We start from the raw sequence: 17,647 nt of genomic DNA, 5'->3' as shown, positions 1-17,647 counted from the left end.
AAATATATATAACTCTAAGACGATCTAAACAAGTCCATGCGTCTGTCCGTCCATCCGTCTGTTGTAATCAACTACCTTCTGAAGGAATTGAGATATAGTCCTGCAATTTTGCATAGGGTTGTCTGCAGGCAGGTCAAGTTCGAAGATGAGCATTATCGGTCCACGTTTAGGTATAGCCCCCATACTAGGGAACCCCTCAATTTTCGGTATTTTGGGTTTATAGAGCGCGTTTTTCAACCAAATTCGCTGTATTTTCGTATTTGGTAGTAGTATTTGTTAAAAAATCTCCTCCTCAAATATAATTTATATTCGCCCCCTTTTTTATATTAACATAGTCAACTGATTTGTTCCGCGTTTTGGTGTTGTCTCCGTATAGCCGCATTCCATCAAACTATGAGGGATACTCTGTACTCAAAATTGTCAGTTTATACCTTACAAAGTATGGGATTCTAAGACGATTAAATAGATTTAGCCATCTGTTGTAATCCTTCTATGTTCGGTAGTTTCTACACGATGTAATCAATATTGGTTACCTTTTAGGTATAGCCCTACATATAAATTTGCCCTGTATTTGCAGTATTTAGAGGATTCTTTACACATTCTCCACCCCAAAAATGCGATATAGGTATCGGTCCTCATTGGGGGTATTGAGATTGTATGAAAAATTACTATTAAAAATTGCTTAAATTTGTATTTGGTGTACATTATGATTTTCGAAAATCGATTGGTAGAATTGTCGTTATATGTCCATATTTTGGTATGTTTCCTATATTTTCATTTCACGTAACTATGGTGGAAGGTATCCAAAGTTCGGCCAGCCGAACCTAATGCCTTTTTCACTTTGCCTTTCACTTGTTGCTATTTTGTAAGATTTAATAGCATTGTGATAGCTTTAAAAAACATTTTTTTAATAAAATCCTATATTTTTTAACATTATTATGTATGTCAATTTGTGCAGATTGCAGCAGACTTTGAACCTTTACTGTGCGAACATTAACAATTAAAGTCTCAGCACGTGTAACGGACATTCGGCTATGGCAATATTCGATAGGGGCCTAGTGACTCCAAAAAGAACGTAGCAAATATAATACCTGAGGCATGATGAACCGTTTATCAGGCTAAGATGATGAGCGTGTTTTTATTTTTGTTTTTGTTAATAAGTTCCACGTGTCAGATATCTGATTGTAAAATTGATAATAAGTTAATGCCATTGCCATTTGTAACACTGTGCAACAAGATTTTGAGCGGTGAATAATTTCTAATGGAGTTGTTCTTCTCGACACAGGTCATCTTTGTTGAAAAATCTAGATTTCATTATAGGTCATGAGAACAAAACATTATGTGGCCATTGCAGGTTATTTTGAAGATGACATGTCTTCAGTGAAATCAAATGGGGTCCCCAGAGGCGATAGGTCATGAGAACAAAACGTCATGTGGCCATTGCAGGTTATTTTGAAGATGACATGTCTTCAGTGAAATCAAATGGGGTCCCCAGAGGGGAGAAATCACTATTAGCATGTTTTCATCGGTCGTTTCCACTTACGCCCGATCCTTACTCTGAAGATCTTATATTAACGTACATTAAATAAATTTTGCATACATTGGACACTATCAATCTCGAATTTTCAGAAATATTATCCATTCTTAATTCTGATCAAAAATATATAGACTTTGTGGGGTCTCCGTGCCACATTGGCATAATCGTTATCCACACCGAATGGCGATAACCACCACAGCCCATACACGTGTCCGATGTTCGATTCAATGGCATTGTATGATTACATGATCACACGCTACCACTGATCAGGACAAATACCTACGGTGAAAATGTTGACATTTCGAAAGGCATTATATTTTGTGTACGGGTGAGTGTGTGTGCATGTGTACGCGTGTTTTCCTCAACCTTCTTTAATTCATCGCAAAACACCTTTGCCAAATGATTTTGAAGTTGTAAACATTCACGTATCCGGTCATTTGACTTTGACTTTCTCGACGGAGACCGATATGAAAATGCGGAGGTGTGCATGGGTGATAACTTCTTAATTCTTTGTTTATCTATTAATGGTAGCAAGCAACATTGTATAAATACCCCAGCATTTTTGGAACTTGTATTCAGAACTCATTTGCTACTTCTTAAAAATACTAACAACAGCAACACTTTCCCTCAAAATGAAAAGTATTTTGAGTATTTTATTGTTATCCTCGATTGCTCTGTGCAGCGTTAACGGTAAGTGCAGATGTTAGCTATAACATTTAACTAAGTGCTACTAACAGACTTGTGCCTTCTGTCATATGTGTCTCTTAGCCGATCCATGGACCTACCCTTTGGAGAACCTCTGGCCCACTACTTATCCCAAGTGTGGAGGACTTTACCAATCGCCGATTGATGTAGTTGTTGATGAGGTATGTGCATGACTCCTTCAAGACAAATGTCCTTAGATATGTATATGAATATGTTTTGTTTTTTTTTTTTTATTTGCAGGTGATCACAGTTGTATTTGACGCATTGGTGTTTGAAAATACCGCACTACTATATCTAATAGAACTCCACAATAATGGCCGTTATGTAACTGGCCATTTGGTGGGACCACTGTCTAGGCCCGCAGTGCGCATTGGAAGTGGCCCACGATATAAATTCGACCATTTCCGCTTCCATTGGCGTTTTAATGGGGCTCCATCATCGGAGAACTTCATTAATGGCCACCACTATGATGGTGAATTCCATTATGTGTTCATCAACGAAAACTATTTGGACTTCGATGAGGCCAGCAATCATCCTGATGGGCTGTTAATTATTAGTGTTTTATGCATTATAGACGACTCCATCGATGCATCGTTGTTGACATCACTCGTGTCGGCAGTCGAAGCAATTGTGGGCTTTGACACTTATGCATATGCTGTTGATGTTCCACTCTTGGATTTCATTGTGGATCTATTGTCACCCGATTCTAGCCATGCGTACTTTAAATATAGGGGTTCCTTGACAACACCACCATGCTCGGATGCCGATATTATTCTTTTGAAAAATCCAAAACATATTAGTAGATTGGAGTATGATTTATTCCTACCTTTGCAGGATGAAAATCACCTACCGATTTATACAAATGTACGTCCGTTAAAACCAAAAAACGGACGCGTAATAAACGCAGGACTCTAAAAGGTTGTGCTGTGAGTGATTAAAGCACATTTTTTGTTTTTTTAATTTTTCTTTGTATTTTCTTCTTTCTTTATATTTACAACAATTCAAATGTAATCAATATTATATCCGCTATTTACTTCAATAAACTGTTATTTTCTTTTTCAAAAACTAACTTTCGTTCATTACTCCTCAGCTCTGTCTCTGGTATACTAAGAAGTCAATGTACACGGGCCTAGTTTGCAATCGAAGCTAATGTAATATCGTATTATGGATTGTCATAATGCACCAGTAAGGAGAGGGCCAAGGTGGGATGGGGCTGAATATAAAATATCGACACAACATTGGGTATATACACGAGGTTATCTATGAGTGAAAGAAATCTGTACACCTGCCATTCAATACCTCATTCGGAAGTAAAGGGTTAATCATTTCGTGGTTTCAAAAGTGTGGGACTAAAACTCGACATCTGTCAAACTAGATTTCTTTCAATTGAATCTGACATTAGCGGAAATGTATTGCTCATCTCACAACACGTAGACATGATCAAAACCTTATACAAAACTTTGTGATTCTGCCACTGCCACTTATTGTGCTTTAAGAGGAGATTATGGTCTACATAATCTTTCAAATACGCAAGCAATTGACATAATTCTGAAGCAATCAAAAAATGCTGGAGCGTTTACAAATATTGTAAGGCCCGAATGTGCCGATGCTTCGTTGTTTTCAATAATTAGGAATGTCTTGCGCCACATTATGCCGTATTTTGCATTCAGATCTCCACCTACATCCATATAAAGTACAGATCACGTAAAAACTGAAACCAACTGACCATTCACAATGTCGTGGTGGGCAATAATTCGAACAAAAATTTCTTCAGCGATGATGGACATTTCTCAGTCGCGGATATGTCAAAAAACAAAATGGTCGTACTTGGAGTTCTGAGAGTCCTCTTGTAACTGAAGAGAGACCGACCATTACATCAAAATATTTTGTTTGGCCCGTTCTTTGCTTCGAGATTGTGATTGGACATTAAATCTTCGGAAATGACGATGAAAAGACTGTCACCGTTAATTCGAAGCGTTATGGTCATATGATAACGAACATTTGGCCTGCTATTGAAGGATACGAATTGGAGAATTTGTGTTTTCATGTGCCACGCAACTCGAGCAAATATGGCTTTATTGCAAGAGACACTTCCTGGTCGCGCAATTTCTTGTCGTTGTGATATAAACTGGCCATCAGGACCATACGATCTTACACCATTAGACTTCAGCGCTGGAGTACTTAAATATCAACATTTATCAATTAAATTGGGGCTAAGATGTTGTGCAATATGTGCCAAAAATGGTCGAAAATTACCTCAAAAGAATCAATGCTTGCAACAGTTCGTATGGAGGTTATTAAAATAATGTAGTGTTTTACTCTTTATTACCCTGACATATATTCCGAATTTTGTTTTCCCGGAGTGAACATTTACGTCATAACATGAACCGCTGAATATTGACCAATCATTATCAGAATAGCCTTCTAATTAGTTGGTCTCTGGAAAATTGGTGATGTTCGGCTTATAACTGTGGTGTCTAGAGCGACTAGTAAACCCAACAAAAATGAATTATCTGGTCCATTTCATTGCCGAAATAGGATAATCGAAAAGTATAAGCGTCAACCGTGACCATAACCAGCAGATAATGCAAAATTTCCATTTCAACCAGTGTTACATTTCCGCCCTCTTGTGTGCTATTGTAATACTAAACAATATCATAACAATGTCTCGGCTATTCAATCAACATATCCGGCCTATCTATGGAACACACATTTTGTAATTTCTCAGACAAAAGTCTGGGTTCATTTGACCCGCTAAATATTGATTTTGTCTTTGTCTTTGATTTTGCATTATCCCAAAATCGGTAAATTATTTTCATCCCGCAATGGTAGGAAGAAATTATACTCATATCTACGAATATGCTGTGGATTTTTCAAAAGAATAATATCGTCATCCGCTCATGGTGGTGTTGTCAAAGAACCCCTATATTTAAAGTACGCATGGTTAGAATCTGGTGACAATAGATCCTTAATGAAATCGAATAGTGTAACATCAACAGCATATGCATAAGAGTCAAAGTTCACAATTGCTTGGACTGCCGACACGAGTGCTCTCAATAACGATGCATCGATGAGCTCGTCTATAATGCATACAACACTAATAATTAACAGCCCATCAGGATGATTACTGGCCTCATCGAAGTCCAAATAGTTTTCGTTGATAAATACATAATGGAATTCACAATAAAAGTGTTGACCATTAAAGGAGTTTTCCGATGATGGAGCGCCATTATAACGCCAATGGAAGCGGAAATGGTCGAATTTATATCGTTGGCCATTTCCAATGCGCACTGCGGGCCTAGACAGTGGTCCCACCAAATGGCCAGTTATATAACGGTCATTACTGTGGAGTTCTATTAGATATAGTAGTGCGATGTTTTCAAACAACAATTGCGACTACTTCAACGAATCATGCACATACGTCATCAACAGCTGCATCAATGGGTGATTGGTAAAGTCATCCACGATTGGTATAAGTAGAGGGCCTGGGGTTATCCAAAGGATAGGACCATGGATCGACTAAGATCTATTTTTCCGTCGAATTGAATTGGTAATAACTCATTTGCACCTTAATGAGTTCTTAATACATGTTCCAAAATTGCTGGGGTATTTATACATATTTACTTGCTACCATTAATTAATTCTTCAACAAAGAATTAAGAAGTTATGACCAATGAATATCGGTGTTAGTCGAGAAATACAAAGACAAATGATCGGATTCATGGATATCTACAACTTCAAAATCATTTAGCAAAAGGGTACTGCGTTGAATTAAAGAAGGCACACATATACATATACAAATGATACTTGTATATGTATGATTATTATTCACACCGAATGGCGATAACAACCACAACATCGGACACTTGGTCCGATGTTCGATTCGGTGGCATTGTATGATTACAAGATCACACGCTACAGATATACAAGCTGATCAGGACAAATACCTTAGATGAAAATTTTGATATTTCCAAAGGCATTATATATTGGGTATGCACAGGTGTTCATTGGTCATAACTTTGGTCATTCTTTGTTCAAGTATTAATTAATGGTAGCAAGTGAATTTATATAAATACGCCAGCAATTTTGGAACATGTATTCGACGGAACACAACACAACACTTTTCATCAAAATGAAACGTATTTTGAGTATTTTATTGTTATCCTCGATTGATTTGTGCAGCGTTAACGGTAAGTGCAGATGTTACCTATAACATTTAACGGCAACTGGTGCCTACTGTCATATGTATCTCTTAGCCGATCCATGGACCTACCCTTTGGAGAGCTTTTGGCCCTATACTTATCCCAAATGTGGAGGACTTTACCAATCGCCCATTGATGTAGTTCTTGATGATGTATGTGCATGGCTGCATCTAGTCACATATCCTTAAGTATACGTGTTAATATGTTTTTTCGTCTGCTGGTTGTCGGAGTTGTATTCGACGCATTGTTGTTTGAAGATATCAACCTACTATATGTAGTACAACTGCATAATAATGGCCGCTATGTAACTGGCCGTTTGGTGGGGCTACTCTATAGGCCTGCAGTGCGCTATGCAAATGGCCCACGATATAAATTCGACCATTTCCGCTTCCATTGGCGGTATAATGGCGCTCCATCATCGGAGAACGCCTTTAACGGCCTGCGCTATGATTGTGAATTGCATTATGTGTTCATCAACGACATCTATGTGGACTTCAATGAGGCCTGTAATCATCCTGATGGGCTGTTAATAATTAGTGTTATATGCTTTATAGACATGCAGGATCTATTGTTACCAGATTTTAGTCATGCGTACTTTAAATATAGGGGTTCTTTGACAACACCACCATGCGCGGATGCGGACATTATTCTTTTGAAACTTGGCAAACGTATTCGTAGATTTGAGTATGATTTGTTTCTACCTTTGCGGGATGAAAGTAATGAACCGATTTATACAAATGTACGTCCGATAAAACCAAGAAACGGACGAGTAGTATACTCAGGTCTCCTTAAAGATTGAAACACAATATTCTTTTATATATGTTTTTTGTGTTTTCTTCTTTCTTTACACATATATCCAATAATTCAAATGTAATCAATATTATATCCGATATTTCCTTCAATAAACTGTTATTTTCTGCTTCTGAAATTAACTTTCCTTTATTACTTCTCCGATCTGTCTGTGGTATACTGAAAGTCATTGTACACGGACCTCGTGTCAAATCGAAGCGAATATAATACCGTATTATGTATTCTCATAATGAACCAGTAAGGAGAGGACCAAGGTGAAATGGGGCAGATTATATAATATCTACACAACATTGGGTGTATATACCAAAAACCATGTGGATATATTTTATTTTTATTATTAACTCTACTTTAAATTGTGGAGTATTTAACCTTTGAATGGGAATCGATATTAGAAATTCGCACTTGAGTTAAGGCGGTGCGGAGACGGTGGAAGACTGAAATTTGGTATTGGGTGGATAAAGAGTATGAGTTACCTTCGATTTCGGTTTTTGGGTCTATTTTGGTAATAGTGTACGATTGAAATAAAAAATAAAACTATTGGTGAAATTTTTTTTTATATTGACCACTATTAGTGTAGAAATTCAAACAATTTTGGAGAAATTGTACAATTTAAAAAAACTTTCATACAATACAAATGCTCTAGAAAAATCAAACGAAGTTGCGGCTACTTGTATGGTGACATAGTCAATATATAGATTTTTTGAAATGTTGAATTCACACTATATAATGGAGTTTATAAAATGTTCGGCTCTGTCAAACTTAACGAAATTTTTGTCAAAAAAAATCTTCTAGTACCATCGGCTAGTCATCCATGTTATCTGTTATATGGCTATTTAAAAAAAATGTGGTTATCTCTAAGTGAATTTCATTATGGAAATGTTTGTCAAATACCGAATATATATGTGTGGCTTACCCCTGTACGTTATCAGGTGTCAATGATAACAGGTAATTAAATAGAACGATAAGTAAACTGTTTTCAATGGGAAATCTTGGCTATACACACAATTATTAACAATCACAGTTACTCGTTTCTTTTCAATAGCGGGAATATTTTGTATAACAACAACAAATGCCATATAAGCATATTATGAGCTGCAATGATAATAACAAAATTGCTTTTAATTTTTATGTTGTCAGAAATTAAAATAATAATAATAATAAAATTATTTATTGATTTTAATTATTAGATCTGAATTCACTTACATTATGTTGCATTCATTGCAATTCAATATATTTACTTTTTGGGTATTTGGTTGCTGAGTATATTACCTTGCCTTAGTTACCCAGTCGTTGGTTTGTGTACATTTTTATTGTCATAGATCAGTTATAAACATTTAGGTTAATATTTGAAATTTATTATGAGGTTTTACAACAGCAAAATGTGGCAAACAAATAATGGCAATAATATTTGTTGGTCATAAACATTTTTTGTAATAAAATGCAGTGCCCTACTTTTATGTGAGGTATGATTTTAGGTTATAATACCTTGGGTATAATAAATGTTCAGAGGGATAAATAATATAATGACGCTAAAAATCCTCAAAATAACGGAAAGTGAGGGAAACATTATATTAAAATTTTTTCCTTCGTAGCTTCGACGCCAAATGAGAACCCATAATATGAAATTAGTAGAAAGGCCGTTAATGAAACTTATGCCAATATTTCCTACCACATGAGCAACAAATATAAACCAGTAAGAAAAGTAGTAAAGTCGGACTGGGCTGACTATATGATACCCTTCACCACTTTGGGGATATTCAACAGATGAATCCTAACAGACGTCGCATTTTTAAAGGACAAGTTAAATGCAATTGGATCACTAAACATGTCATTCTGCAACCGATAATAAATTTTTCACTTGGTCAGATATAGAAGCTATATTTGAATTTGAACCGATTTTCAGAAAACTTAACAAACATCATTCTAGACCTAATTCATTATGCTGTGGCAAATTTGGTGCAAATCGAAAGATATTTAGGGTCTTTGTTACACCATTTACATTAAATCGGACGAAAATATATATGGAAGCTATATATAAATCTGGACCGATTTTCAGGAAACTTAACACACATCATTCTGGACTTAATTCAGTACTCTGTGGCAAATTTGGTGCAAATCGAAAAATATATAGGGACTTTGGTGTACAATTTATATTAAATCGGACGAACATATATATTGGAGCTATATCTAAATTTGAACCGATTTTCAAAAAACTTAACACACATCATTCTGGATCTAATTCATTACGCTGTGCCAAATTTCGTTCAAATCGAAAGATATATAGGGACTTTGGTGCACCATTTACCTTAAATCGGACGAAACTATATATAGGAGCTATATCTAAATCTGAACCGATTTTTCCCAATTTTTATACCCTACACAACTATGTTGTCAGGGTATTATAGCTTTGTGCAGCTCCTAATATTTGTAACTCCGCGACATATCGGTCCTAGGCCCACCTTTAAGTATACCGATTGTCATATCTCGACTAGCCGTCCGTCTGTCCATTATAATTTGTAAACACGATACAGGCCACAGTTATGGACCAATCTTCACAAAATTTTGCATGTAGAATGGGTTCTGGCCAATGAAGACCCCTATTGTTTTTGGAAAAGATCGGTTAATATTTAGGGGATGAAATGGACCAAAAACTTTATTATTGTCTGATTTTCTGGTCGCTCCAGAGGCAGCAATTATGGCTCAAACACAGCGAATTTGCATGGAGAAGGGGATCGGACCAAAGAATAAGCATGCCTGTTTTGATAAAGATCGGTCAATATTTAGCGGGTCAAATGGACCCTGACTTTTGTGTGAAAAATGACAAAATGTGTATTCTATGGCGTATATATTTGCCCCTGAAGGACCTAGACCCAAAAAGTTGATAGTATGTTTAAGAGGTGTGGTTGACCTTTAAATTGATACCAATTATATGATCGTATGTACTCAGATGTGGGAGCTACACATATATATTTACAGGTGCTAACGTATTCAGACATTATTTAGTAACCCAAAACCACACCAGAGGGCGGAAATATAGCGCTGATTGCTTTGAAAATTTCCATGAGATTCCAGTTATGGTCAAGGACAACGCCTATAACTTTCGGTGATGATCAGATAATAATTTCGGGATGAAGTGGACCGAAAACTTAACATAACCCACGGTAAATAGAACCTGGACAGGTACAGCCCTCGTCTACTGTATATTAGTAATATATGTTGACCTTTAGTCAGGTTTCAAGAGGGTGCAAATAACGAAAAAGTAAGATTTTCGTGGAAGTTGTGTAGGGTATTATATGGTCGGCCCCGTCCGACTATACTGCTCCGCTCACTGGTTTAATATTAATAAAAGTTTACAGTTATTGACTAACTGACTGACTTAACGATTCATCAACGCCCAGAGGACACGGCCAATGAATATAGTTCGGTTAAGGCTGGGTTTTTTCCCAATTTCGTACTAGAACGGCACGAAAAGTTCTAAAAAGTGCTAAATATGATACCATTTGTATTTGGCGAACCGGTGAAGCTAGAACACTTAAATTTGGAATGAGGATCACTGATGGAGTGTAGGAAATTCGAATTATAATACTCAAAAAGTACTAAAATGACCGAATTTCGTAGCATTTGAACGGATAGATCTAAAAGTTTTAAATTTGGAATGTGAATTAAGGTTAAGAAGTAGAGTCGTTATAAGAAATGTGTACTCATGTTTACGAAAAATATTATATGGATGTACGGATGGAGCTGGAATCCTGAATTTTGGTATAAATGGAGCGTAGAATTGCGATATGTAGATAGTTTTAGAAATCCGTAATTATATGCACTAAATGGTACTAAATTTGGTATAATTTGGATTTAGGTGAACCCATACAGCTGGAAAACTGAAATTTGGAAATTATGTATGTAGTTTCAGAAATTTGTACTTATTGGTACTAAATTTGGTACATATTGGTAATTTGGTCGAACCGGCAGACTTGAAATTCTGAATGTTGCGGTTCGGATTACTGCGGTAGTGCAGGACTGGGATATGTTGGAAGTTTTGGAAATTTTTAATAATGTGTAGAAAATGGTACGAAATTTAGTAAAACTTTAATTTTGGTCGAACCGACAGACCTGAAATGTTGAAGCTTGGACTTGCTGTTGTGGAATGTAGAAAGTGTTGGAAAATCGTAATAATGTGTCCTAAGTGGTACTAAATTTGCTACAGTTTGGATTTGAGCGAACCGATAGAGCTGGAATCCTGAAATTTGGAATTAGAATCTTTGTTGGGGTGCAGGAAGTTTTGAAAATTCGTAATTATTAGTACACATAGGTACTAAATTTGGTACAATTTGAATTTTGGGTGAAACGTTAGATCTGGAATCCTGAAAGCGGGAAATAAGGTTTCTATGGGTTGTATGCTATAGGTAGTTTTGGAAATTTCTACTTATGTTCGGATTGCTGTTGGAGTGTAGGATTGGGGTATGTAGTAGAATTTCGTAATAAGTGGTACTAAATTTTGTACAATTTGGATTTGAGTGAACCGATAGAACTGGTATCCTAAAATTTAAAGTCAGGATAACTGTTGGGGTGTAGGATTGGGGTTAATTCCATTATATGCTACAAAATGGCAATTTTTCCATAAAGATAGTAAATTTCATCCACTTCGATTGTAAAATTAGCCTTGGACCTTCAAGAGATTAGAGTCTCGTTTTCCCTTTGAAGCCAATGAAATTTAGGGTTGGTCCCATGTATTGTACATCACCATCGTTTTACCATTTATTTATTAATTGTTAACCAATCAAAATTTTAAATTGAAGTTCGATACAAAATGTACAATTCATAAGTTGTCTGGTCTTTATAAGAAAACACCTTGTACCGATTAGAGTGAGAGTCCGCATTTGAAAAATGTCGAGGGAACAGGAACCTCTTAACATCAAAAACCTTTGGTGCATTTCGCTAGTCATCGAATACTAATGAACGCAGGGTGGCGATCGAAGTGCCCTAGTATGGCTCTATGTCACATGCTTTTGATACATGACTCAAATTTCATCTGTATCCATCATTGCCACAAACGGACTTATTTTCAACGACGCACTTCACGTCCAAATTTGTAAATAATGATCGAACGAACTGTTTTACAATTTAATTCTAACTTTGATACAAATGTTGATGTTTTAAGTCTCGGACATCAACACAAGGTGGTACCTCAATCTATCAAATGGAAATGTCAAAAGGCTCTCTTATTTGGATTTAAGTTCCAAGTCCGCTTCCATCTCCGCCTTCAAGTGTAATATTTTAATATTTTTCCTCTAAGACATCTGCAGGTCATATGGTCGTTCTAACCGAACCTTTTGCATATTTTTTCTCAAAACTCATTACTGTAGGGTAACTGTTCAGTCTTAGTAATCAATCGAAACCCTTTACATTTCAAATATCTATTTACATTTGCCAGAGATACAAGTAAGGTAACCATCTGGTAATGAAGCGTGACTAGTCTCAGACACAATTAAGATTACAACCGGTAAAGTTTAAATTGAAGAAAAACAAAATAATGATCAAGGTTTGGTTTCTACTAGTCTATATTGGCAGTGTTGTGGGTTTGTAGAATTTTAATAATTCGGATAAATATTCGCATGAAAATCGATTGAATTTCAATTATCCTTTCAGCTTGGAGTTACATGGAACAGGACAAATGGACAGATAAATTTCCCATATGCGGTTCTGTGCAGCGGCAATCGCCTATTGCTTTTAATACAAATGAGGTAATATTTTGAAATTAAAAAAAAATCGATTTCAATAATTAATTTCAAAAATATCTGCCCCGCAGGCCTTGCTAAAAATTACACCACCCATGAAATATTCCCAATATGATGTACAGTATTACGCTAGCATAAACAATAATGGTCATGGCATCGATATTCGTTTTCAGGATTCAACAGATAAACCCACAATTAGTGGTGGCCCCTTACCTCCCGATGGAATATTTCAATTCGATAATGTTCATTTTCATTGGGGTTCTGATGATGGTCAAGGTTCCGAACATTTGATCAACAATAAGCACTACTCGGCTGAGATACATGCTGTGCACTATAATACCAAATATAAGGATTTACCTGAAGCTACACAATTTCCAGATGGCATTGCTGTTGTAACCGCATTCTACCGAACAAATTCTTCAGCGGACTTTAGGGGTTTACAAAATATAAGCAGTACAGTACCACCGCTACCTAAATCTTTGTATAGAATTAAAAATTTTAAATTGGCGGATTTATTTGATGGTTTGACGTCGGCGAACAAAGGTTCATTTTATAGTTATGTTGGATCGCTGACCACTCCGCCATGTTCGGAAGTGGTTACGTGGATTATTTACAGCAAACCCCTTGATGTTAATCCCAAGCAATTGGAACAATTCCGTTATATTCGTGATACACATGGCAACCTGTTGGTGAATAATTATCGTCGATTGCAAACGACAAATGGTCGTAAAGTTTATTTTGTGCAATATTGAGGAAAATAAATATGTAAGATTTAATGTGGATTAAAAATAAAAGATCCGTGAATATGCAAATCTAATTTCCAAATGGAAGAAAAATATGTCGTATACCTTTCACATCAGGAAAAAGTTACCTGATTTTAATATGAAAGCAAATGTCACCCCAATAATGAACAACTCGGAAGCAAAATTTCAGTATAAACTTCAAAATAACAAACTTAAATTTTTTGAAACCGAGAATATTTCCCTGTGTGAGCATCATTCCAAATATAAAAGTTCTACCCGTTCACCAAATGCAAATGGTACCATATTTAGTACTTTTCATGCCGTTATAGCACGAATTCCCAAATCAAAAAAACCCCTATCTGACACCCACGAACTAAGAGCAGCTCTCAGTCCAAATTTGAATATTCTAGTTTCAGACGTTTCTTCTGGGCACTGGTGAATCGTTAAGTGAGTCAGTTAACCACTTACCTCTTTAACTATACCCTCAGCCTTGTGGCTAATGAGGGTATATAGGCTTTGATACGACAAAACTGTGCTTCATCGAGATATTGGTTCTAGACCCCATGTTTCTTTGGACCAAATCCGTTTCAAACAATTTGGAGTATCGGTCCACACTTTCGGGTACCTCCCCCACAAAATGATCAAAATTGTGCTAAAAATTAATTTTACGACAAAAATGTGCATCATCGAAATATTGGTTCTTTGGATCAAATCCATTTCAGCCAATTGGGAGTACCGGCCCCCCACAAAATGATCAAAATTGTGGTAAAAATTAATTTTATAATATCAATCGAATGGACTATCCGATTTCAACCAAACCTTGCACAACATTTTATCTTTACCAAGTTTATCCCGAGTCTGGGTCCCATTGGTACAAACATTCTGGTACCTCTCACAAAAATGGTTAAAATATTTGTAAATCCAATATCAGGCGAACGGACCAAACGTTGTACAACCTATTATATTTACTAAGCCTAGATCAAGTCCAAAGATGGTCAAAATTTTCAATATTTATAAATGCAATATCAGGCGAATATAATGTCAGATTTGAACCAAACATTGCACAAACTATTATATTTACCAGTCCCAGATAGAGTCCAAGGATGGGATCCATTGATCCACATCTTCTGGTACCTACGCACAAAAGTTAAAAATTTTAAATTTGTATAAATGCAATATCAGGCGAATAGAATGTCAGATTTCAACCAAACCTTGCATAAGCTATTATATTAACAAACCTAGATCAAGTCCGAAGATGGGACCCATTGCTTCACTCCTTTTGGTACCTCCCCACAAATGATAAAAAATTTCAATATTTATAAATGTAATATGAGGTAAATGGAATGTCCGATTGGATACAAACTTTGCATAGCCTCTTAGCTTTACCAAGCCTAGATCAAGTCCGAAGATGGGACCCAGTAGTCCACTCCTTCCGGTACCTCCCTCACAAACGATCAATATTTTATAAACTTACAAATTTAAATCCGAAACCTCTTTGATGAAAATTCATATCTTATATTATAATATAATAATAAAATCTGTGCGCATTTCCGAAGACCTCCACAAACAATAGGCTGAAGATATGTATCTGCCGGCAACACCGACTGACACTTATTTACTTGTTTTTCACGAAAATGTTTTGGTTCATTTGACCCGCTAAATATTGACGGTTCATTATCATGACAGCCATCCAAATTATTTGGTCCGATCGACTTTCCCATGGGAAGTGTGTGTTGCTCGGCTTATAATTTGGGCGCTGGAGCGACTTGGATATCAGACAAAAATAAAGTTTTTGGTGCATTTCATCCCCGAAATATCATGTGATCATTTTTGAAAATTATAGGCGTTGTCCTTAATAATAACCGCAACCTTAGGCAAAATTTCCTAGCCATCAGCTCGTGGTAAAGGATACGTAGACACCTCTAAACATCTATACTAATAAAAGAGTAAAGTGATTGACTGACTGACTGATTTAACGATTCATCAACGCCCAGACGAAACGGCTGAAGCTAGAATCTTGAAATTTTGGGTGAGGGTCACTCTTGGTCCAAATGTGACAGATAAGGCTGGGTTTTTGGAAATACGTACTAGAACGGTACGAAAAGTACTAAATGTGATACCATTTGTATTTGGCGAACCGGTGGAGCTAGAACCCTGAAATTTGGTTTGGTGGTCGTTGATGGAGTGTAGGATAGATGTACCAAAGGGTTTTTGGAAATTCAAACTATAACTATCCGAAAAGTACGAAAATGTACTAAATCTGATACAATTCTGTAGCATGTGAACGGGTAAAATTAAAAACTTGAAATTTGGAGTGTGAATTAAGGTTGAGAAGTAGGACTCATTTAAGGAGATGGTTTAGAAAGCGCATACTCATTTGTACGTGAAGTATTATATGGTATTTATTTTTGGTACAAATTTAATTTGGAGATACAAATCGAGGTGGAATCCTGGAATTTGAAATTAACATTACAGTGGGAGTGTAGGATTGGGATATGATCGTAGTTTTGGAAATTTGTTACGTATGTGTAGGAAAAGTACTAAATCGTACTATAATCGGTACAGTTTGGATTTGGATTGTCCTATAGAGCGGGAACAATGATATTTGGAGTCAGGATCACTATAGGGGTGTGGGATTGGGGTCAAGATTCAGTTTAATAATACTCATGGGTACTAAATGGTACTAAATTTGGTACAATTTTAATTTTAGGTGAACCAATAGCGCTGGAATCATGAAATTTGGAGTCAGGATCACTGTTGAGGTGTATGATTGAGATTTGTAGGAAGTTTTAGAAATGTGTACTAAATTTGGTACAATTTGAATTGTGAGTGAACCGATAGAGTTGGAATCCTGAAACTTGGATTTGGGATCACTGTGGGGGTGTAGGGTTGGGGTATATAGGAAGTTTTAGAAATTTATACTATGTGTACTAAATTTGGAAAAATTTAAATTGTGGGTGTAGCGATAGAGTTGGAATCCTGAAATTTTGATTTAGGATCACTGTGGAGGTGTAGGATTGGGTTTGGAAATTGGTACTACTATGTACTAAATTTAGTACGATTTGATTTTTGGGTGAACTGAAAGAGTTGGAATCCTGAAATTTTGATTTTACTGTGGAGGTGTAGGATTGGGGTATGTAGAAAGTTTTGGAAATTGGTACTACTGTGTACTAAATTTGGTACAATTCGAATTGTGGGTGAACCGATAGAGTTGGAATCCTAAAACTTGGATTTGGGATCACTGTGGGGGTGTAGGGTTGGGGTATATAGGAAGTTTTAGAAATGTATACTAAGTGCACTAAATTTATACTAAGTGCACTGAAATTTTCATTTAGGATCACTGTGGAGGTGTAGGATTGGGGTATGTAGGAGGGTTTGGAAATTGGTGCTACTATGTTCTAAATTTAGTACGATTTGAATTGTGGGTGAACCGATAGTGTTGGAATCCTGAAATTTTGATTTAGGATCACTGTGGGGGAGTAGGATTGGGGTATGTAGAAAGTTTTGGAAATTGGTACTACTGTGTACTAAATTTGGTACAATTCGAATTGGTGGGTGAACCGATAGAGTTGGAATCCTGAATTTTTATTTTAGGATCACTGTGGGAGTGTAGGTAGGAAGTTAAGTACAACTGTGTACTAAATTTGGTACAATTTGAATTGTGTATGTACCGACAGAGTTGGAATCCTAAAACTTGAATTTAGTATCAGTGTGGATTGGGATATATAGGAAGTTTTGGATTAGGGTATATAGGTGTACAAAATTTGGTAAGTAAGTGGTTTTGCCATTTCATAATACTATGTACTAAATTTGGTAATTTTTGAATTGTGGGTTAACCTATGGAGTTGGAATCCTGAAATTTAGATTTAGAATCACTGACGGGGTGTAGGTTTGGGTTAAGTAGGAAGTTTTGGA

General features: G+C 36.2%; 1 protein-coding gene across 1 annotated transcript; it reads left to right on the top strand.

Annotated features, from left to right (window-relative positions):
* The first annotated feature begins 6,604 nt into the window (after positions 1-6,604).
* On the top strand, positions 6,605-13,741 carry LOC133337783 (carbonic anhydrase 2-like). Its single transcript, XM_061545984.1, has 3 exons — positions 6,605-7,160; positions 12,901-12,995; positions 13,061-13,741. Exons 1-3 carry the CDS (start codon positions 6,605-6,607, stop codon positions 13,739-13,741), a joined length of 1,332 nt encoding a protein of 443 aa, XP_061401968.1.
* Positions 13,742-17,647: the final 3,906 nt, after the last annotated feature.

The sequence above is a fragment of the Musca vetustissima genome, unplaced genomic scaffold (genome assembly GCF_032173495.1).
Source record: "Musca vetustissima isolate MV318-11 ecotype Yass unplaced genomic scaffold, APGP_CSIRO_Mvet_v1 utg103688, whole genome shotgun sequence".
Classification (NCBI taxonomy): Eukaryota; Metazoa; Arthropoda; class Insecta; order Diptera; family Muscidae; genus Musca; species Musca vetustissima.
This window is presented reverse-complemented; position numbering and strand designations above follow the sequence as displayed.